Source organism: Tripterygium wilfordii, chromosome 21 (assembly GCF_013401445.1).
Source record: "Tripterygium wilfordii isolate XIE 37 chromosome 21, ASM1340144v1, whole genome shotgun sequence".
NCBI classification, from domain to species: domain Eukaryota; kingdom Viridiplantae; phylum Streptophyta; class Magnoliopsida; order Celastrales; family Celastraceae; genus Tripterygium; species Tripterygium wilfordii.
The window spans coordinates 1,109,593-1,132,287 of NC_052252.1; the positions used below are offsets into that span (position 1 = coordinate 1,109,593).

General features: G+C 38.3%; 4 protein-coding genes across 4 annotated transcripts; 3 read left to right on the forward strand and 1 right to left on the reverse strand.

Annotated features, from left to right (window-relative positions):
• The first annotated feature begins 1,142 nt into the window (after nucleotides 1–1,142).
• Nucleotides 1,143–8,346, forward strand: LOC119989254 (WD repeat-containing protein 44-like). The gene is made up of 7 exons (XM_038834664.1): nucleotides 1,143–3,057; nucleotides 5,287–5,377; nucleotides 5,726–5,883; nucleotides 5,970–6,021; nucleotides 6,128–6,210; nucleotides 6,289–6,382; nucleotides 7,445–8,346. The coding sequence occupies exons 1-7, from the start codon at nucleotides 1,390–1,392 to the stop codon at nucleotides 8,032–8,034; spliced, it is 2,736 nt and encodes a 911-aa protein (XP_038690592.1). The 5' UTR covers nucleotides 1,143–1,389; the 3' UTR covers nucleotides 8,035–8,346.
• A 798-nt stretch (nucleotides 8,347–9,144) lies between these two features.
• Nucleotides 9,145–11,031, forward strand: LOC119988722 (protochlorophyllide reductase, chloroplastic-like). The gene is made up of 5 exons (XM_038833873.1): nucleotides 9,145–9,296; nucleotides 9,402–9,500; nucleotides 9,586–10,117; nucleotides 10,193–10,551; nucleotides 10,643–11,031. Exons 1-5 carry the CDS (start codon nucleotides 9,243–9,245, stop codon nucleotides 10,796–10,798), a joined length of 1,200 nt encoding a protein of 399 aa, XP_038689801.1. The 5' UTR covers nucleotides 9,145–9,242; the 3' UTR covers nucleotides 10,799–11,031.
• Nucleotides 11,032–15,012: 3,981 nt separating this feature from the next.
• Nucleotides 15,013–16,839, forward strand: LOC119989802 (CBS domain-containing protein CBSX5-like). Its single transcript, XM_038835502.1, has 2 exons — nucleotides 15,013–15,456; nucleotides 15,875–16,839. The coding sequence occupies exons 1-2, from the start codon at nucleotides 15,125–15,127 to the stop codon at nucleotides 16,698–16,700; spliced, it is 1,158 nt and encodes a 385-aa protein (XP_038691430.1). The 5' UTR covers nucleotides 15,013–15,124; the 3' UTR covers nucleotides 16,701–16,839.
• Nucleotides 16,840–17,034: 195 nt separating this feature from the next.
• LOC119989661 (ultraviolet-B receptor UVR8-like) lies at nucleotides 17,035–21,926 on the reverse strand. The gene is made up of 7 exons (XM_038835323.1): nucleotides 21,740–21,926; nucleotides 20,937–21,561; nucleotides 20,398–20,607; nucleotides 19,267–19,377; nucleotides 18,071–18,439; nucleotides 17,847–17,954; nucleotides 17,035–17,612 (listed from the first exon to the last, which is right to left on the reverse strand). Exons 2-7 carry the CDS (start codon nucleotides 21,276–21,278, stop codon nucleotides 17,271–17,273), a joined length of 1,482 nt encoding a protein of 493 aa, XP_038691251.1. The 5' UTR covers nucleotides 21,279–21,561; nucleotides 21,740–21,926; the 3' UTR covers nucleotides 17,035–17,270.
• Nucleotides 21,927–22,695: the final 769 nt, after the last annotated feature.

Consider the following 22,695-nt stretch of genomic DNA (forward strand, 5'->3'; position numbering starts at 1 on the left):
TTATAGAAAGTAGTAGTAGCTCCAACTTGTGTATATAGAAAGAAAATGCAACACATGCCTCTATTAGAGTTTGTGGCAGGGCATTGAACACAAAATGGTCCCAAAAGAAGTAGTTGAAGTTAACAATGGTGTGTCAACTTCACTTAACAGTAATGGGCTGGACACCATGTGCTAAGGACAGTAGGTAGTTGTACCAGTTCAGCTGTACTTTTTTTATGGCATGTAGTATAATTGGGCTTTTTGGCCCAATACTAGATAGCCTTCATGTTAAGTCCAAGCCCATTTTTAGTATTAATGTGAAAATAAGTACTATTCAACAAAATTGTATGGTTGATAAAGTTTTTACTTTGAACCAAAAAGCATTGTTCTTTTGTGAAATCAAAAGGAGGTGGCTTCCTCCTTACAACCCAACACAAGAATTTAAAACAATTCTCATTGTTTCTTCTTTTTAGACCAATAACTATTGGATACAAAAGAAACAAACCTATAAAGCAAAATCTATAGATGATAATTTTTGCCCATCTCTATAATGTATATTTCTACTTGTTTCTTTTGAAGGTAGGAGTCATTAGTGAATGTTATAAATCATGATTTGCTTCTCTCTGTTTTTTTTTTTTTGGAATTTTTCAAATGTAAAAGCTTGTTATTGTTGATTGTATTTTGCAATTAATGAAATTGTAATGAAATAATTAATCTCGCAAAAAAAAAAAATTGTGTACAAATTGAGGAATTGTGAGTAATACCCTTGTAGCCACGCATTAGATTTTGGTCAAATTCATAATGTTGTCAAATGAGAAATTTTTATGTGGCGGTTAGTTTAGGCCCATGTTGTAAAAAAAAAAAAGTTGTACGGTATCGTTTTGATTAGGGCTGTCCACAATCGGTAATTGATCGATTTTTTGACATAAATTAATCGATCGATCAGTCGATTATTGTAGATTTTTTCGATTATCGGTTGATTCTTTAACCGACCATGAGTTCGGTTATTGATCGGTTGGATTATGATCGGCAAAATTGGACCGCTCTAGTTTTGGTTTACAAAAAAAAAAATATTTTGGCAATTACATTATTTTTATAGTAAAAACTTGGTAAATCCAAATAGGAAAAATCTCTTCTTGCTTTGTTTGAGTGTGTGAATGGCTGGCCAAAAGAAAAAAACATCCCCGAACTCCAAAACTAAACCCCTCCCTCCTCCTACAAAGCATTGGGTTCTGTTCCTTCTCTCTCATCGGATCTCTCTATCGCTTTCTCTCTCTAGATCGCACCCCCAAAACGAAACCGAAGGAATCCAAAACGAAGCGAAACAGTTCTTGCTTTGAATTCATTCCTCTCTCTTTGAGTGTTTTTATAGGGCATTCCTTGCACTGAAATGGGAATGCCCGTGAAACCATGAGCGTAACAACAACGACCACGACGACCACGACAATAATAAGCCTAAACGGCGACGAAGAAGAAGAGGAGCGGTATTACGAGTCCCTCGATCGTCTTCTCTCCTCTAACTCTACCTCCTGTTCCACTTCAGACTCCGACTCCGAACCGAATCCGAATTCCCTTTCTGGAGATGCTGACTCCTCGTCTTCATCTGCTTTTCCCATCCCAAGATTTCCCCGCATTGCCGCCACCAAGTATGACATCTGGATCTCTCAACCTGCTTCCATTTCCGAGCGCCGCCTATGTTTGCTCCGCGACATGGGCCTTAGTGGGGACCCGGCGTTGTCTCGGTCTAAACCAGCGCGAGAATCGGGACAGTTGGTTGATTTTACACGATCGGTGAAGTCGGATCGGCTGAGGGATCCGTCGGGGATAGTCCGATCGAAATCCGACGGTTACGATGATAAGTCTGATTTTTCTGGTTGTTCTCCGTCAATTCTTTGTTACAATACCTCTTCTTGTAATGTTGAGTTTGTAAATAGTAGTTGTGACCGTGATAACAACAACGGCAACAATGTTGTTGGAGTTGATGATAATAATAAAGGTATCGGTAATTCGGGGGGAGGTTTTAACAAAAGTAAGGGATCTTTTCCTGTTGCCGTTGTTACGAGTGCCTCTTTGCTGAATAAGCCACCTAGTGGGAGGAAGATTCGGCCAGATTCCACAAGTTCTAATGGGAATTTAGGATGTTATGACGGATTCAGAGATCCTGTTGGGGAATTGGACTGCAATGGAAATGGTGGTGGGGTTGGTAGTGAAATGTGCACTATAAAAAATCTTGACAATGGGAAGGAGTTTGTGGTGAATGAGATCAGAGAGGATGGGACTTGGAACAAGTTGAAGGAAGTGGCGACTGGGAGGCAACTGACTATAGAAGAGTTTGAGATGAGTATGGGGACTTCACCAATTGTGCAAGAGCTAATGAGGAGGCAGAATGTGGAAGAGGGTCATATGGAAAATCTCGATTTGAAAGCAAACAATGGTATTGATAGCATTTCTATGTCGAAAAAGAAGGGCAGTTGGTTTAGGAGTATAAAAAATGTTGCGAGTAGCATGACCAATCTTAAGGAGGGGAGAAGCAGTGATGAGAGGGATACCTCGTCGGAGAAGGGTGGTAGGAGGTCAAGCTCAGCAACTGATGATAGCCAGGATGTTTCCTTCAATGGGCCTGAGAGAGTTAAGGTGCGGCAGTATGGGAAGTCAAGTAAGGAGTTCACTGCATTGTACAAGAGTCAGGAGATTCAAGCCCATAATGGGTCCATATGGAGCATTAAGTTTAGTTTAGATGGGAGGTATCTTGCGAGTGCAGGTGAGGATTGTGTCATTCATGTTTGGCAGGTTGTGGAGTCGGAGAGAAAAGGGGAATTGTTAATGGAGAAGCCTGAGGACGGGAATTTGAACATTTTGCTAATGGCCAATGGGTCCCCAGAACCTAGTTCATTGTCACCGACGGTGGACAGTCATCTTGGGAAGAAGAGAAGAGGGAGGACATCTATAAGCCGGAAATCATTGAGCTTGGACCATATTTTTGTTCCTGACAATGTCTTTGCGCTTTCAGATAAACCCATTTGCTCATTCCAAGGACATCTGGACGATGTTCTTGACCTGTCATGGTCCAAGTCTCAGGTTTGTGAGTTACCATTCCATTTGTTCTTTTGGCATGTATTTCTTATTATATCTTTATGCATCTTTATGCATCTTTACATGCTGATTAGTTGGATTTGTTGGATTTCACTTGTCAGAACAATGCCACGTATCATATTCCTTACTTGTCCAGTGATTGCGAATGTGAAATATTTTTCATCTCTTTCTTTTATGCCTTTTATATTTAAGCATTCTAATGTAGCTTAATTTCATTCCATGTCTTAGTTAATGTAAGTTATTTAGGTTTTCCTATGCATAAATGATAAGGTGCGCATCATTCCTATGCTATCAAAGAAATTCCTTCAGAAGCATTAATCGAAAGTTTTACAGTACTAAGCCAATTATCTATTAGTGACAAAAGAAGTTTCTCAGTCTTCAAAGACTCCATTGTTCCTCTCTTTCCCATCTAGGCAACAGATTGCTATTTACTGTGTGCTTTATTTACTTAGACATCGTAAGTAGTAATAATTCGAACTTTGTAGGACCTTATCAAGAGAGAAGATTCATTTTAGCTGCTATCAAATATTCAAATGTCTCTACGCCTGCGTGAAACAGTGAATCGTGTTTTCTGCCGCTATACTCTCACTAGAGCACTATGTCATCTGCTTGTCCTCTTCTTTTTAAACGCTGTATTCTGTTTCTGAAATCTCCCTTAGATTTTCCTTCTCCAGTCTTTCTTATTTTTCAATTGTTTACTTTTTAACTTGAATTCAGGGCTAGCGTCTAGTTTTTAAGTAATTAATAATTTTTCCTTTTTAGCCTTGGAAAATGTTTTTCCTTTGTTGGACATTGCTCTTGATTGCCATAACAGTTGTGCAGCTGTGAATCATTGATAATGCAAAATGTTCAATTTAAGTTGTTTGGAAGGGGCATTACTCTAGGATTGGCGACTTTACTTAGAGTGAAAGGAAGATAAGAGAAAGGGAAGGGAAGGGAGGGACGGGGAAGGGAGAGAAGTATACTTTCCCCTCTCATGTTTGGATAGATAAAAAAAAAGGAAAGAAAATTGGTTTAATTTACTAATTTATCCTTGTTTTTATCTTAAAGTATTATGTACAAGGGTAAAATAGATTTGTAACTTATAAATAACTTAATTAGTCATCCCTTCCCTCCAAACGACTCCATTTTGGGAGGAATTATTTTGGAAAAAATTTAATGAAAATTTCTCCCCAATTCTCTTCAAATCCCTCCCCTTAATTTTTTCTAAAATATCGAAGGAAACTCCCTTTCCCTTCTCTTCCCTTCCCCCAAATCCCTCAATCCAAGCACACCCTTAGTGCCTTGTGTTTCAGGTCTGGGTGAACGCATGTGTGCTCTTTGGTCTGTTTGGCATTTTTAGGGAATAGACTTTTTTAGACTGCAGTTGCATGGGGCCCATGTAATAAGTTTAATTCATAACTGTGTAGTTGCATTAGGCCCATGTTATAATTAAAAATGCAGTTGGTTTGTAGATGGTCCATCTTTTAGTCTTTATTTCAAAACTAAAGATGTAGAAAATTGTAAGAGGCTTTATGGAACCTTGCCAACTGAAGAAGCTAAGACTCCCAAAAAAAGAAAGGTAAGCATTACAAACCTTAGAGGTTTTTGTTCACCTAGGGGATCTTAGGGACCACGCTGCTGGTCTAAGAGACTACAAACTCGTAAAGAAATAACAAAGAAGATGGAAGATGAACACTATTGTGCTGGTCACATATATCCTTTAGCTTCCTATTAAGGACTGTCTGTAAGATTAGGCTACTTGCATGCTTTTATTTTTTTCATAAATTAATTTGGGCCTTGCTTCACTCAGCCTGTGCCCTTAATTTCACCTTCTGTGATACAGGGTCTTGGGACCTTCAAAGGTGATTCTTTTCTTTTAGATTTTCCTTCTTGACAGCGTTTTTATCTTAGGCATGCTATTCATTTGCCATTCTCATTTAAACCTATGGGAAAACTATTTGACTCAGATATTTGTTGACATTTGGGAGAAATTTGAGATGTTTCAGATTTCTTTTCAAGCATGCCAAAATGGTATGAGGATCAGAGATTTGTGATTCATACTGCACTGGAGGGTTTTAATATTTTTCAGAAGCCTTTACTTGAGTCTTACTTTCAGGCTTCTTCAAAATTGAATATGCTTGCCTTTTGAAAGAATTAACTCATGGTTACGATGTTGAGCTCTATGTCTTGTTGTATTTATTCTCTTTCTAATTCCTTCTTTTCTTTCCTCAGCATTTGCTCTCTTCGTCAATGGATAAAACTGTGCGATTGTGGCACTTGTCTAGCCGTACTTGTTTGAAAATATTTTCACACAGTGATTATGGTAAGTTAATGTTTCTCATATTTTGTAGGGCCATAATTCTCTCTTGGATTTAAATTATGTCACCTAAAATGTGTAAAATGGAAATCTGTTTATTTAATGTCTTCAGAATTGAGAACTGACAAAAAAAAAAGCATCAATTTTCATCTGACTGCTTTGAGTAAAATTTAAGTTCACTAGTCATGGACCAATTCAGTACTGCTAAACCATTTTATAGACCATTACAGTGTATTATTATTGAATTCTTTGGCAGCAACCTTTTCGCCACATCTTTTTATGACCCATTTCTAAGGTATTAAGATGTTTGCAATTGCTAATGAAACTTGGTTGTTTTGATCATTCTTGACACAGTAACTTGCATCCAGTTTAATCCTGTTGATGATAGATACTTCATTAGTGGATCCCTTGATGCAAAAGTTCGCATTTGGAGCATTCCTGATCGTCAAGTTGTTGATTGGAATGACCTGCATGAGATGGTCACTTCTGCTTGCTATACTCCAGATGGGCAGGTTCGGCTAGTGTTATTATGCTTATTGTCTTCATGTAATATGCAAAATCTATCTGTGGCTGAATCAATTTTTGTTGATTAATGAAGGGTGCTCTTGTCGGATCATACAAGGGAAGCTGTAGGTTGTATAATACTTCTGGTACAATTTGACGATAGTGTCTGTTTTCTTTTTCCCTCCCGATTGTTGAAGTTAATGATCTGCTGAGTGGCAAAATTCCTTTTGTGTGTTTGCATATCCTCTTCAGAAAATAAGTTGCAGCAAAAATGTCAAATAAATCTGCAGATCAAGAAGAGGAAATCTCATCAGAAGAAAATCACAGGTTTCCAGGTACTTTTCTTGCTGTATGTTTTCTTTTATGTTGATATTTTGCTTGATTTTCAGCTTCTTATATGTTACACTAAACAGTTTGCACCCGGAAGTACATCAGAAGTGCTTATAACATCTGCAGATTCACGAATACGGGTAGTTGATGGTGATGATTTGGTCCACAAGTTCAAGGGTAAGGATACAAAGAGTATTTTCGTGCATGTGTTCTATTGTGCTTCACAGCCATGAACTAAGTGTGACTATGTTCTTCCCCTTGTTATGAGAGAAACTGAACATCAAGTTTTAAGTGGTAACATCAGCAATACTTTACACTGGGTTTCTCCATTTCTTTTGTTGTCTTCAGTTATTCTTCACTGCATGCATCAGTGCTTAAAAAGGTTGATCTTGTTTTTTCCTGGTGGTTGACTTATGAAAAATGCAGAATGTAATTAGCCTTTTTTTGGATAAGTTATGGGGTTATTCTTTGAGATAGGGGTAATCGAACCTTGTTCTCGTGCAAGTTATAAGGAGCAAGGCCACCAGTAGGCTACCTCATGCTCCTTTTGTAGTAAGCCTTATAAATTTATGACTACTCCCTGTGGATGGTCAAGTTACCATTGAAATGGTTTCTCCTTAAGGAAGCTGTTGAGTGGTGAGGTTTTCCTGGCTTTAAAATAAAAAAAGGATCGTTAGATTTGTTTATTTTAAATGAGTTTTAATTGAGTTTCCTCTTCACCTAGAATCAGGGTTACTGCAGCTCATTACCATTTTGGGCAGGCATATTTGCTTGTTCAATCCCTAATGGCTCTACCCTTATGTGGGGCATTAGGTGAGGTGAGGTCAAGGAAATTAAGCTCTGGATTACAAGGATATGTAAAATAATCTAAATGTTCAGCTGCCAGGGCAGCACTTGAATTATTTATTTATTTTGTCATCTCTCTTTCTCTCTCCTTCTCTCCCTCCTCTCTTCATTAAGAAGGAAATGAGAGAATACATTAAGAGCAAGTAAAATTTATGGAATGTCTGGCAATTTGTGGTGATGTTGTGATATGGATTCATTTAAATCACAGGATGCCTTGATAGTTTAGCATAAACCAGTGTAAGTTTCTAGGTCACAATTGGAGTTAATCATGGCGCATGTCTTTCTTTTTTTATTGTTGAATACCGTGTACTCTGACACAATATCCTAGTATTAATATCCATTAATGGTCATTTGCCATTTTGACAATTGAGTTTCACTTTGGTTCTTTGACAGGGTTTCGCAACACCAACAGCCAAATCTCGGCATCCATGACAGCTAATGGAAAATATGTGGTCTCCGCCAGTGAGGATTCTCATGTCTATGTGTGGAAACATGAAGCCGATTCTCGACCTAGCAGAAGCAAAGGTGTCACAGTCACTCGCTCATACGAGCATTTCCATTGTCAAGATGTATCAGTGGCTGTCCCATGGCCTGGGATAGGTGACTCATGGGGATTACATGGCATTTATTCTGCAGATCACTGCGTGCTTGAAAACAACCTTGACGAGGTTTCTACAGCCAACCATCCTCCCACCCCTGCTGAGGATATTAATTCTTGGTCAACTTCCGGGTGCACCAACAGCCCACTAAATGGAATAATATCCAGTGCAACTAATGGTTACTTCTTTGATAGAATCTCGGCAACATGGCCCGAGGAAAAACTCCTTCTGGCTTCTAAGAACCGTAGCCCTCGTCATGCCATCCATGATCTCTGGAATGGGGTAAACCAAAACATGTCAGCTTGGGGTATGGTAATTGTAACTGCTGGTCTTCGAGGGGAACTTAGAACTTTTCAAAATTTCGGATTGCCAATTCGGATATAAGCAGCCACAAAAACCCAGAAGCCTCGCGCGTTGGCTATTGCAGTTGCAGATCATTGACACCTTGGTTAAATGTGTACATAAATATCCAGTGAGATATGTAATATTAGTTTCAGTTTTTTTTTTTTTTTGTTTCCAGGTATAGATTTGTCAAGGAAAAAAAGTGAACTACACTGAATTTAGAAACCGATTGATCGGGAATTGTAGAGTTATGAGCATGGGAAAAGCTTATCGGATCAAAATGAAATTATTTTTTACCAATCATTTTTGTAAACCCTGTCAAGTTCATCAAGCATTTGATGTATTCAGGTAAAATGTTTGTTTTACAGTTAGAGTAAAGCAGTATTGATTGTATGATCTGTTTTTGGTTTGAAAGCATCACCATTTGAGATTGTAGGAATTTGAAGCCATTGACTGAGCAGAAGCTACAGAAAAATGATGGCAACCAACTAGGATATTTTATTGTGGAATCTTAGTTTCGTTGGTTTTGACCCACATCTGTGTCCCTACTCACATGGGTTTTGGCCAAGTCTTCTCAATTATCGGTTTGGTGTGGACAATTCTGGTGGCATGATGTTTATGCCCACCTCATCCGAAGCCGAAGGGCATGTGAATGGGCTTTAAGCCGCCCAACAGAGCTCAACAGACAATTTCTTTGGGCTTTCTGTTGGCCCTGAAGCAACTTAACATCGACATGCAACCCATAATGACAGTCATCCGAACTGGGGGCACCATACCTTCATTGGCAGAATTATCCTTCAAGGTTTCAACCAATTAATCAATTAAAGCAAGGCTAGCCAAAGTCCTTCAATCCTTTTAAACTATATGACAGGAGCCCATAATTGAAGTGGAAGTTTTTTGTTTTCATACCAAAATACCCCTACCAAGGTCATTAAAATACATAAAAAAAATATCTTAGGAAATCCAAAACTCAAATCCTCATTGGTTGCTTGTAGATGATATGGCAGAGAACTATCTTCTGCTAAAATTATCTTATCCTCCATGCCCCACACATATCCCATAACATTTATCTTGTCCTGTATTCACCACCTCTTACACCTATATATGTTCATGCTCATATCTTCATAACTAATATCTTTTTCCATACAAAAAAAAAACTAATATCTTTTTCAATTGGAAAATATCCATTTGGTACTCCCAAAACAGACCATTTCACAGTGGTTTAGTGGGTTTTAACCTATAAGTGAAAAATGGCTCTCCAAGCTGCTTCTTTGGTTGCCTCTTCCTTCTCCATCCCCAAAGAGGTTTGTTCTTTGTTCTTGGTTTTGAAATTGAAGTTCTGGGTTTATTCTTAAGTCAATGATCACAGAAGCTTTGGTTACTAATATCAGAAAATTTTGTTATTCCAGGGCAAGTGTGGTGCAGCCTTTAAGGACTCAAGTCTCTTTGGATTTTCACTCTCAGAGCATGTCAAAGCTGACTTTACCTCATCTGCATTGAGATGCAAGGTAATTGAATCCCCTCACTACATTGATGTTAATTGGTAACGAAACACCTTTAAAGAATTGTAATAATGGGGACTTCACATTGCAGGGGGGATTTAACAGAAGAAATGGAGCTGTCAGAGCCCAAACAATGGCTACAACAACTCCAGCGGTCAACATGAGTGCTCCTGAAAGGAAGAAAACCTTAAGAAAGGGCAGTGTTGTGATCACTGGTGCCTCTTCTGGTTTAGGTCTAGCCACAGCAAAGGCTCTTGCTGAAAGTGGAAAATGGGATGTGATCATGGCTTGCAGGGACTTCCTGAAGGCCGAGAGAGCCGCCAAGGCTGCTGGCATGCCCAAAGAAAACTATACCATTATGCATTTGGATCTTGCATCCCTTGACAGCGTTCGCCAATTTGTTGATAGCTTCAGGCGATCTGGGAGGCCACTTGATGCTTTGGTGTGCAATGCTGCTGTTTACCAGCCAACTGCCAATGAACCTGCATTCACTGCCGAAGGATTTGAGCTAAGTGTTGGAACTAACCATCTTGGTCACTTCCTCCTTTCGCGGCTGCTGCTCGAGGACTTGAACAAATCGGATTATCCATCAAGGCGTCTCATCATTGTCGGCTCGATTACAGGTACTTGAGATATAGCTGCATTGCCTTCAAATTTACAAGATGTGTGAGTGATCAATGTAGTCTCTTGAATTGTAGGGAACACAAACACTTTGGCTGGCAATGTACCTCCAAAGGCAAATCTTGGGGACATGAGGGGGCTTGCAGGAGGCTTGAATGGGCTAAACAGCTCTGCTATGGTTGATGGTGGAAATTTCGATGGTGCCAAGGCTTACAAGGACAGTAAAGTCTGCAACATGCTGACAATGCAAGAGTTCCACAGGAGGTTCCACGAGGAAACTGGTATCACATTTGCATCTCTTTATCCGGGCTGCATTGCCACGACCGGCTTGTTCCGGGAGCACATACCCTTGTTCAGGATTCTTTTCCCTCCATTCCAGAAGTACATCACCAAGGGCTATGTCTCTGAAGAGGAATCTGGAAAAAGACTTGCACAGGTAAAAACCAACATATGAGCATAGAAATTGAACTGAATATATTTATGCTTTCTGTATTGTGCATTAATATGAGTTGTTGTGCAATGGTTAGGTTGTGAGTGATCCTAGCTTGACAAAATCTGGAGTTTACTGGAGCTGGAACAAGGCCTCTGCTTCATTTGAGAATCAATTGTCTCAAGAAGCTAGTGATCCAGAGAAGGCTCGTAAAGTATGGGAGATCAGTGAGAAACTTGTCGGCTTGGCCTAATTTCATAAACCTCAAAGACTAAGGCAACTGCATCATATGCTGCGGGAGATATTAGTATCGGCTGAAGAATCGAGTCCCATTCTGGGTTAGAGTGCTGTGTTTTTTTGTAAAAAAGGTTTCTGTAGGGTAGATGAGTTCTGAAAGTTTCAACTTTCAATTGACAATAAGATTACTCTCACTATATTGGAATCTCAAAAGAATGACAAGTTCAGAATTTCAGATGCTTTCTTAAACCTTCTCTATGTACCTGGTACTTGATCATGAAACCATCATGTATCAACAGAAGTTACAATAAAGAAGCAGAGTCAAGTAAAGATAAGCTACAGAAATAAGCTACATTTTCTGTAGATCATTACATCTGAAACAGTTAAAGTTCGTAAGCAGGAAACCTTGCCTCAGATGGTTCGATCATGTCTAGGAAAAGATATGCCATTGCTCCAACGCCCTCAAACAGCGAATATTGGCTATCATCTCCTTGCATCTTCCCTTCATATATAAGCTTTTCCAAATGCCAAATTATTTCATTTGAGCCATCAGCTGAAGTACGGAGTCCTAAATTACACAAGCTAGCGGCCAAGTCCTATGTGGGTCTACTATATTTCCATTAATTTAAACATTACTCATCTTAAACACAAATTCATAGTTAACCCAATTGCTCATTTTTCAGCCGAAGGTAGAACAAAAAATGAGAGCTTACAATTCCTAACCAGTTATAGCAGTCTTGAGTCCTAACATATGGATATAACTTCATGCAAATACAAGTGAATTTTTAGGTTTTCGTACTCGTGCGCTGAATCCAAAAAACCAATTTAGCTGGACAACCAATTTGAGCTAGATTTATCTTGCAACCATTTATCAGGGAAGAGATAGAGAAAGTACCCAGAGTCTCTAGAAGCATAATCACAAGCCCTAACAATCTCAGAGCACACTTTAAGATCACCTTCATTCTTGGTAATATGATAAACCTAGAACAACAAACTAGCTGTCCCAAGAGCCCCAGTAACTTTTCTACTCAATACCCATGTCTCCTTCGTCACCTGGAACAAAAAAGACACAACTTTTACTGCCAATTTTTCAAATAGAGAATCTCAAATTACATCAAAACCCCCCCAAAACCCAATCGCTGGGCACTGATAAACACAAAATTCTAAAGAATCTAAACCCAAAACTCATTATTCAAGATCGCTCAAACAAAACCACCATAGTTTAGAATTCGACAGAATATCAAAAGCAACTAACAGATGATGCAATGGAAGTCAAGTATATGAGTGAGTAGTGAGTAATGTTTCTTTTAGCTCCAACTCCGATGAGTGTTTTGTAGGGAAGATGAAGCAGCTTAGTGAGTGAATCTCTGGCTCTATCACTGGTTCCTTCGTCCTCCGTGGTTTCAGGTGCAAATTTTGGCATTTCACTTGGGAAGTAACGGTCGTCTGCCATCTCCTGTCTCACGGAACAAGGTAGCTTTCGAATCATCATAATGGGCCTAACTAAAGTTACTCAAAGTCCAGCCCAAGTGATGATTTGGAGCCCATCTTGCAACTCGTATGAATGGGCCGTTTTAAGGTCCACATGGTTTTATCCTTAAAAAGTCATCTACCATGAGATGAGTTGGACTTAAATTTATAAATCACATTGGTGACTCTCGCCTAACCTAATCGATGTGAGATATTTTGTATTTCTAAGAATAATAATGGTTCTCTCATGAAACTAGTTGCACCTTTTCTTTTATTTATCTAAAATATCTTCTAATTAATTACCTTTATTTTCAATAAATTAGCTTGTTGATTTGACAATAATTTTCTCTGCTACAACAGATATACATGACAGACAATTCACATGTGTTTTATAGTATCTGAAATTTCCATATACAAGTAACATCATTATTAGCTTATGTAAGATTTAAACACAAGGGATAAAAAAGAAACTTTAAGATGTCATTCAATAAAGTAAAGAGAAATAATGACTTCTATGGGGTATCATGCCTTGTCTTCTAAATTATAATTGGTTCTTCCATGAATTATGAGAAGATGCAAGTGACACATTTCTCAATTAAATTGTAAATAGACTTATGTATGGTTCACAACATTGTGAAGATCTGTTTTTCTCTTTTAAAATGTGTGATTGATGGAGATTTAAATGCATGTGACTTCCAATTAATCATAACTCCACATGAAATGACTTTGAAAAAGGGTTGTGGTTGTTATGGGTTAATGTTCCAACATCTATGGAGTGAGTGGTTGATTTTCACTATCAATCAGAAAGTAGAGTGACATTACATATTATTATACCAACTTGTATGGATGATGTGTTTAATGTTTATATGCTTAATGTTGATGTAGGGCACAACCATCTGAGTGAGAGCCTAGTGGAGAATCTCTATGAAATCAAATTGTATAGACTCGAAAGGCCCTGAGTTCAACTCTTATTGGGAGTAATATTCTTGTAGCCACGAGTTGGTTCTTGGCTAAACTTACCATGTCGTCAGGTGAAAAACTTATGTGCACAAAGACCTAACATCTAGAGTTTGTCCCATATCGAATGTCCAAAAGATAAAACTTATATAATGTTATTCTCGACTAAAAAAAACATGTTGGGCATATCAAGATTATTAGAGAGTGCTTGGCCTTCATTTAGAATGCTTGATTTCTTTTCTTTTCTTTTGTTAATAATGGGAAAGCAAGCAACAAAAACTTTCATGATATGATATACAATGAATTATCTTTATACCCAACCTAAGAAAATTACCTTTCACTAGTGGACTTATTTGGCTATGTTGTAACATCAAAAGGAACTTCATTTGAGACTATAGGATTAAAAATATGAGAAAAGGACATAAAAGCTCCTAATAAATGAACCTAATTGCCCTCTTTTGTTAGAAGGTCACAAATTTGGATTTGTATTCATCTACCCAATAACTTAGGTAAGAGAATTTAAGGTCCATAGGTACTCGAGCTACCATAAAAAATGGATTACATCTAAAAACTTCAAATAAAGACTTTATTACATCGATAGAACATTGGATTACAAACGACATCGGAATATACCCGAGTAAACTAAACAAATAAACAAGAAAAATAATTAGAGCACACCGGACTATGTCATATTAAACAAAAAAAAAACATTTAAAAAACAATTTGAGAGGAACAGTTCTAGCCATTTGAACAATCTACCAAATAGATTTGAAAGTAGATCTAGATCCATCAAAAGCATGCCTATCGATACTTGAAGCTTGAAATCCAAAACGTGTTAATGATTTTCTGATCATACACCGGTCTTGAAATCAAGTTATCTCTCAAATAAAAATCTGGGAGAGAATTCCACCGTCTGCCTATATTATTGAAACAAAGAATCAAAGAAAAACATGAAAAATGTATTGGAGGAAAGGAGAGGAGAGGAGAGGAGGTGGTGAAAGAAAGCGTCGTTTCCTCCTGTCCAAACTTGAAAGAGGAGGCGGCGGGTGATTGTAGACAGAGAGTTTTTTTCTCATTTAAACTCGAATATTCTAATTAACCTCTCTTAAAGTACAATCATTCAATGCACTAATTTCTTCAATCACAATAGTCCAATGCCAAAAAGAACATACAATAGTCCAATATCCACTATCATTAATTAGACCATCTCGCTCAACATATTTTATTAAATGGTGAAGTTGTTGAAAAAATTAATTGTATTGATTAGGTAAGATGAGTGAGTGTGAGTGAGACATTCCATTTTTCACACACTTTTTTTATCATTATTAGGATACTTGAAGGATGTCATCAATATATACGTTAGTCTGAGTTACTTTTTTTCTTAACTGAGAACAATTCAGACGACATGTCCTTTTTTAATCAATGCAAATTATTTAAAAATACTTACGCCAACTTAGAATCAAACTTTCTATTTCGGATGAGACGAGATTCTATACGTTCTAAGTTCGGAGAGATGACCAATTATGTTATCACAAAGTGATTAAACATGAGTTCCTTTCTAAACTCTAACCCTTAAATTTTTAACTTATTAATCTTATTTTGATTAATCACTAGGATTATGATCGAGTTGGTTGAGAGGAAATTTTTTTTTTCTCTCATGATGTACTTTTTTTTTGTGTGTAGGTAGTAAATGTGAATTAAATAATTATAATATACCAACAAAATGGGTCGCACACCTTTTATATTATTTTATATTAGTTAATTTAGTACAGACTACATACTACCGTTACCTGTATGGCTGTATCTCTCTATAAATCCCTCTACCGCCAGTTCGCCACTTCCACCAGTGCACCACAACCGCCCCAGCTCAGACCCACAGTAGCGTTTTGGGTTTTGTTTAAAGTTTGAGTCTTGCATGGCAGAGAGATTGCTATCACATGTAGTGTCTGACCTCTGTCTGGGAAAACCCGCACTGAGGTCTCTCTCTGTCACTGCCACGGTCGCCGACGCCTTATTGGCTCTCAAGAGCTCCGAAGACAACTTCATCAGCGTCTGGAGTTGCAGTGGTGGTGGATTGAATGAAGAAGAGGAGTGTCAGTGTGTTGGAAAGATTTGTATGGTTGATGTGATTTGTTATTTGTCACAAGAGGAGAACTTGTTGTCTCCTTCTCTGGCTCTCAAATCGCTTGTCTCTATTCTAATGCCTGAAGCTCCTGGACTTGTCATGCACATCGAACCCTCTTCAAGGTATTGAGAATTTCTTCAAATCTTGGAAGTTGCTAATTCACTTTGTGGGTTTGTGTCGATTCTTTCAATTTTTTTGCAAAAATGTAAGGTTTTTGAGATTTGGGTTTTTGTTTATGCTATGATTTTGATTGATTCAGTGTTGGGTTTAATACATATGATTTATTTTTTTTCAATTTTGGCCTCAAAATGAGATTTGGGTTTTGTTTAGAGAATCAATTAGCTTACTTGAAGCAATTGATTTTTGTTCATGCAAGTTCTTTGAGATTTGTGGTTTTATATAAATCAAGTTCTTAGCTTCTTCCATATGACTATATGAGGGTTTCTGTTGATTCTTACAATTTTTGCTTCAATTTGAGATTTGGGTTCTGTTTATACAATCAATTCAATTAATTAAATGTTGGGTTTGATTCAATTTCAGCTTATTAGAAGCAATTGATTTGATCCTCAAAGGAGCTCAAAACCTGGTGGTCCCAATCAAGACCAGAAGAAGAGTTAACCACCAACAGAAGCTCTTACAGACCATCCATGGAGGCCGCGAATATTGCTGGCTAACACAAGAAGACATGATGCGGTTCCTCTTAAGCTCAATTGGTCTCTTCTCACCAATCCCCGCACTTTCAATTGAGTCTCTCAACATTATCAGCACTGACATTATAACAATCCACTATCATTCCCCTGCCTCAGAAGCAAATGGACCAATCTCTCGTTCATTGTCAAGCCAAACATCTGTTGCCATAATTGATCCTGAAGGGATCCTAATCGGTGAGATTTCTCCATCCACACTAGCATGCTGCGACGAGACAGTGGCAGCTGCATTGACAACACTGTCTACAGGGGACTTAATGGCCTACATTGACTGTGGTGGACCTCCAGAGGACCTTGTCAAGGTAGTGAAGGAAAGGTTGAAGAAGAGAGGTTTGGGGAGAATGCTTGAAGAATTCTCAATAACCCCCCCATCTTCTCCGAACTTACCATTAGCGTCTTCTGATGAAGAATCAAGCAATGGTGGAGTGATTAGATCGGGGAAGTACAATAGGTCTTTGAGTTACTCAGCCAGAATGGTTAGAAGAGCAGAAGCAATAGTTTGTAACCCAAGAAGCTCACTTGTGGCAGTGATGATCCAAGCAATTGCACATAGAGTGAACTATGTTTGGGTCATTGAAGATGATGGTAGTTTGATTGGTATTGTTACATTCTATGACATGTTGAAGGTTTTCAGAGATCAATTAGAGTCCATGGCCTAATAAAGGTGTGAGATCCTAAGTTTGTGAGATTTAGGTAAAGTTTGTGAATATGGATGAGATTCAAGTTTGGGCCTTTTGATGGGTATGATTTGTAATTTATCTGCACTTTGTTTAATAATGAGAACAAGAATAGCAAATATGATGTTCTCTTTCATATCTCACAGATGTGCACAATATATAGTTTTCATGGCAACAGCTCACGAGTGTGGATTCAACTCCAGATGGATCTGATATATATATATCAGATCCATTCTGTTTTGATTCATGTCTCAATTTGATTAATCTATTAAGAGCAAAACACAGAAACAGCTACTTCCTGTTTGTAATAACCAAGAACACAGAAATGCTACTTTCATATGCAGAAACAAAGATTAAAAGAGCAACGATCACTTGTTACAATCAGTTTATCTTATTACACAATAGTGTCGTGTCACTTTCACCAAGAATTCCCTGCTGCAAGTTTATGATAAATTAAGGAAGAAACAATATATTTCGTCGTTCATCAATGATACAGAAAAACATACATACCTACAAAGTTTACAAACCAACAGATACGGGGCCGTCTGCAGGTCACGGAGCTTCTGAGTCATGACTTAGTTCTTCATCCACTTCTTGAATAAAAATTTCGGTTGGTTCAAGGGATCCTCTTAGAGTGTCGTGCCCAAGCTGCGCTCGTTCATTATCTCCAAAACCAAAAATTCTTCCCCGGTTAGTGACAGCAATCGTGTGGTACAGACCAGTGCTAATCTGAGAAATGCGGTGAGCTCGTAGGCTTTCTAGTACCCGAGGCTTCATCACCTTGTCTGATAATCCTCTGTCCGTAAACCCAAGGCTACCAAAGCCCATCCAACCAAAGCCGTAAACTGAACCTGTATCAACCAAAACAAAGGTCTTCCTCTTTCTTGCACAGACCTACAAAAAGTCATACTCGATCAATAGATGAGCAACCATGGGGAACGGATAAAGGATGAAGGACGCATAACAGGAAATGGTTTTCATATGCTTTCAACTCTCATGAGCAAAGATGATTCATGCCTCAGACAAAAGTAAGAAATTGGCAGTTGGTTGAAGAACTCAATATCTTGCACAAAGATCCAGCGCAGAAATGTCTATGAAAGTAATAAATATAACAAGCATGATTCTAACCTGGACAACAACATGGCTCCTAAGGGTGTTCAGGAGTGTTGGAAGAGTCTTATCAATCTCATCTCCATGCCCTAGAGCACCACAGTAACCTTTGCCCCAGGTGTATACCTGCAATGTGACATGAAGTATATTTGTAACACTTAAGAAAATGTTCAATTCAGCAAAATAAAGCACAATCAATAATTATTAATTAAGAACAGTTCATATCTGGTGCAGAAACATACAAGTCCATTTGAATCCAGTGCCACTGCATGCTCATCACCAGCAGAGACACGAACCACATGAATACCCTTTCTCCTGAATGCCTGGATTGCACGGGGAAGCAATTCATCATGCTGCTCCCCATGGCCAAGACAGAAATTAGAGCCAGAACCAAAAGAGTAGACCACCCCACGGTTCATGACAGCTAGAACATAACTCGGACCAGCAGCAATTTGAACTACAGAGCCAACTCCCTCAAGCAGTTTAACAACATTTGGTGTTGGTTGTTCTAACGTGTTGCCATGTCCAAGCTGGCCATGTGTGTTGGACCCGCAAGTGTAGACATGGCCCCGTCTCGTGAGAAAAGCTGTAAAATTAAGGCCTGCAGCAACCTGAAATACGTTCTAGCATTGATTATTTAAATTCGGAGGCAACAAACCAAAGCAGTGCATTGATTATTTAAATGTTAAAGACACTGAAGTTAAGGGAATCAAGCTAATTACTTCCTTAGAATAATAGCAAGGTAATTAAGGAATTCCGAAGTTCATAACAAGGTTTTGACACTTATATTGATCAAACAACGAAGAAAAAATGTTCATGAATGCTATTATAAGAGTTGGTACTTAGTTTAAACAGCAAAAGACTACCTGATAAATAATGAACAGCTTAAAACTGAAGATAAAAAAATCTGCACCGGCATGCATCGTTTTAACAAAGACTGTTCGCATTTCACAAGTACAGATGAATCAACTATGGATGGCAAAAAAGTACTTCGAATTTACACAAATATATTCCATATATCAAAATTGGCAGAAAACAATCAAACCCAGGAAAACCATAGTATGCATGAACAATAATAGAATTTGAATTGGTAGGCATATATGTACACTAACGTCACTAACACAAATAAACACCGTTCACCTTATAAACTTAATAATTCATGCGTTTATCAAATGGCATTAATGAACAATCATCCCTAATAAAAGGTAAACATCGCCCGTGCATAAGACTCGTAGTGGGCGGGGTCCGGGACAAACAGGATGTGCATAGACCTTACCCCACATATATGTGGAGAGACTATTCCTAGGAAATGAACCTGTAACCTCTAGGTTGCACCCCTACAAGGCTACAACTCTATCACTGGGGCACATGCTCGCCTAGTGTTGGAATAAATATGCAACAACATCATTTGCAAATTCCAAAATGGATATGCACTTACCTGCTTGCAAGGAACTCCTTTCAATGCTTCAACAAGCCTAGGCCTGAATACTGGGTGGCTTGTATCTCTGTGCCCACAACAGAATGATGAATTATCTCCACATGTGAATACCTGAATCAGTAATTCGAAACATGACATGAGTATCAAAACTACTTCTTGGGGAAAAAACATAAATCTTTGCCTCAGTGACATGCAGAAATTTCTAGTGGTTATTATTCTAAAAGGGTTTCTGTTTGCACATTACCCATAAATCTTCAATATGTCTATTTAGTAAAACATTAGTACTCAAAAAATATATTACACCAAAGATCTAACTGCTTTCAAAACGCTTTTTAAAGAAAATTTTCTAAACATTTTTTGCCAGCATTTCATAGAATCGACTTTGTAAGCAGCTTCATTAAGTAGTTCCAATAAGTACCACCAGCGCCAAACTGGCCTAAGAATAGTATATGATGAAGAGAGAGAAAAAGGTATGAGTTGATTCACATATCCAAATAATGCACCCTCAAACAAAACAGACAGCTTTTCATAAGTTGAAAACTATAGCATGTATCTACAGTTTATTTGTAGAGCATATCCAGTGACTATTTGATTCCAGTTAGAGGGATCTTACACTTTAAAAAAACAAGAGCTTAGATCAGGCATCCAGAGCCATCTCAAAAATCAGGTGCATAAATATTCCTCTACCACACAAATAATCATACTCAGTTTAATGGCATCCCTTGGGGGTGGAAATTTCTTGGGTTTTTTGAGTCATTAATAACCTAATATAATTTGGTGCATCTTTTTTTATTGTTGAGTGAAAAAGAAAATTTTACTCCACGGCAAATTTTGTGCATCGCATATGAATTTTTAGGATAAGAAGCAAAAGTATTACTGTATAAGGAAAACGAGGGGTGCCGCTGCATGAAAAAAGATAATTGCATCGTTTGTTAGGAAAGCTGCTTCAAGGTTCACATTAAGGTCAAAAAAGTTTTCTTGGCTCTTGCCCTTACAAGTGCCCAAGTTAAACAGCAGCACACCAAATTTAAATATGTAAGGCAATCAAATGGCCCAACAACTATGAGAATTTTGTGATATCTAACAAATTATGTGACATGAAGCATGAATATAAATTAAGAAACCGCATACCTCTCCAGACTGCAAAACAAAGGCAGCATGGTTGTGAGTGGCTGAGACTTGTACCACGTGTGCCGATGATGGGAAATTAATCCTAGAAAATGTTACACATTGAGTTGTCTCCGAACCATGACCAAGAACACCACACAAACCCGAACCACAAGAGTAAACGGATGAGTTGCTGATCAGCAATGTGTGATACTTTCCAGTTGTAATCTGCATCTGCATATGAAGACTGATAATTGATAAGCACAACTTCACTGGCAACAGGAGTCAGTGGAATAGCATAATCCTGTCAGCCTAATTTGCATATCGATAATATATCTAATCTTAGCGAAATACATTACCCCAGTAGATGGCCAGCCCCTGCAACAATTCAACTGAATTTTCACTCAATAACAGGCATCATTAAAGGATTTTCCAAGCACTCAAGTAGTCTAATAACGAGGTTAAGCTCGCGAGATTAGCATCTTACTCCTAACTCTATAAAAAACATACGGTTCATTCAATCATTCATGAAATTAAAACCAAAAAATCAAAAGAAATAGTACATTGCCTGCTGAGGTCTCCACTGTATCAGATGATTGCTCCACAGCCTGCAAGAACCTCAAAACCCGCTTCCAGTTCCCATTGCATCGATTAAATAACTCCCTCTGCAAATTGAAGTCGATCCCAGCATATATCGCATGCCCAACACAAAGCTGAAATGCAGCAAAATCTACCAACGACCTGAATTTCTGAGGATACAACAAAGAATTCCCACCACCAAAAGTCTTGGAAGTCAACTCCAAACACACCAGATCAGCAGAACTAAGCCGGCCAGAGGTCAAAATTTCTAGAATCAAATGTGAGGGCAGTTCCTCAATAGAGAGCAATCTATACCGGCCAGCCATTTTGTCGGTAGAACACCCACAAATTTGCTTCCTCTTGTTTTAGAAAGTTGAGCACGAAAATATATCAAATTTTGAGGCGGAATCTAAGGCAATTGAACCAGCATATAAAGAAAACGACGTCCGAAGGAAGACAAATACAGGAGATTGAGAACAGAAACGGAGGCCTGGACGAAAAATCGACAGGTTTATGGCACAGTGATTGGAAATCAAACATCAGAATGTGACAATCACACACACACCCCCTCAGGATTTGTCGTGAATTCAACGAAATGCAGAGACTTTCCTGCAAATTGATCAAAACCCAATATAACAACAATCAGAAACAAAAATTAAACCGAATTACGGTATGGAAATCAAAAGTAAAGTCAATTCAAGACACTGACTTGGCGATCGTTGAAGCAAGCGATGATGAAAATTCAAAAAACCACAAAAGAAAAGCCGATGAAGAATCAAAATCTTACCAAGAAAAAGCAGAGCAGTCAGCTTTTCGGTGCCGATCCCCACCGATTTCACCGAAATGTCCCAAATTGGGATTATTGAAAACAAAAGGTAAAAGAAACTGACCAATTGAAAGAGAGAGGAGAAAGTTTAGGGCTTTGTGCGGCTCTTTATGGGCCACATTTCTCTGCTGTCATTGCTCTCTCTGTAGAGAACGGAAGTGGGTGTGTGAATTCCACCGGCAAAATTAAACTTTTCGTCCCTCAACTATACCTCAGGTTTCAGTTTCGTCCCTAAACTATTTTTTTTACCTATTTCATCCTTCAACTATGAATAAGTACCCCGTCTGTCCTCAAAGTTATTCCGGCAACCCAAAAATCTGATTTGGCATACAAGTTGGCATTATTTGTACATGTTGGCATCTTGTGTCAGATGCCACCTAGGCAAGGGAATACACGTGTGTCAAAGCTCAAAAAAATAAAGAATATTAAATTCTTAAAAATCCCCATTTGCACGAGCTGTATACGTCAAAGCTCAAAAAAATAAAGAATACTAAATCCCTAAATCTCCATTTGCACGAGCCGTATGCGAACACCTCTGCATCTTCTTCCTCTTTGTACCAAACCAGTTCTTCTTTGCAAGCATCAATCTATCTCCCATAAACCTGTCTTTCCAGCACACACGAAGCGACGTCCCTCTCAACTACAACTTCCTTCGTCATTCAAAGGTACGATTCTATGGTTCAAATGGGTTTTGATGTTCTTGGTTCCTCCTACCTTTCGATTTACTTTCTCCTTTCATTTTCACTTCGTATGGGTTCCATTTCGTATGGGTTATAAGGGATTTTTGTATGGGTTCCAATTTGTAGGGATTTTCGAATTGATTTGAACTATTTTTGCCATATGTTCATCTATATTTATGAAATGTTTGTATAGGTAGTGTGCAATGGTGAAGCCACGTGCTTCAAGGAGGAAGTCTT

Coding starts and splice junctions, on each gene's coding strand:
- LOC119989254 (XM_038834664.1), top strand. CDS start 1,390: ATGAGCGTAACAACAACGACCACGACGACCACGACAATAATAAGCCTA. Junction 5,884..5,969: donor GCTATACTCCAGATGGGCAG/GTTCGGCTAGTG, acceptor TGATTAATGAAG/GGTGCTCTTGTCGGATCATA. Junction 6,022..6,127: donor TAGGTTGTATAATACTTCTG/GTACAATTTGAC, acceptor TATCCTCTTCAG/AAAATAAGTTGCAGCAAAAA.
- LOC119988722 (XM_038833873.1), top strand. CDS start 9,243: ATGGCTCTCCAAGCTGCTTCTTTGGTTGCCTCTTCCTTCTCCATCCCC. Junction 9,297..9,401: donor CCTTCTCCATCCCCAAAGAG/GTTTGTTCTTTG, acceptor TTGTTATTCCAG/GGCAAGTGTGGTGCAGCCTT. Junction 10,552..10,642: donor CTGGAAAAAGACTTGCACAG/GTAAAAACCAAC, acceptor TGCAATGGTTAG/GTTGTGAGTGATCCTAGCTT.
- LOC119989802 (XM_038835502.1), top strand. CDS start 15,125: ATGGCAGAGAGATTGCTATCACATGTAGTGTCTGACCTCTGTCTGGGA. Junction 15,457..15,874: donor CACATCGAACCCTCTTCAAG/GTATTGAGAATT, acceptor ATTCAATTTCAG/CTTATTAGAAGCAATTGATT.
- LOC119989661 (XM_038835323.1), bottom strand. CDS start 21,278: ATGGCTGGCCGGTATAGATTGCTCTCTATTGAGGAACTGCCCTCACAT. Junction 20,608..20,936: donor TGGAGACCTCAGCAGGCAAT/GTACTATTTCTT, acceptor CTTCATATGCAG/ATGCAGATTACAACTGGAAA. Junction 19,378..20,397: donor TTGTTTTGCAGTCTGGAGAG/GTATGCGGTTTC, acceptor TTACTGATTCAG/GTATTCACATGTGGAGATAA.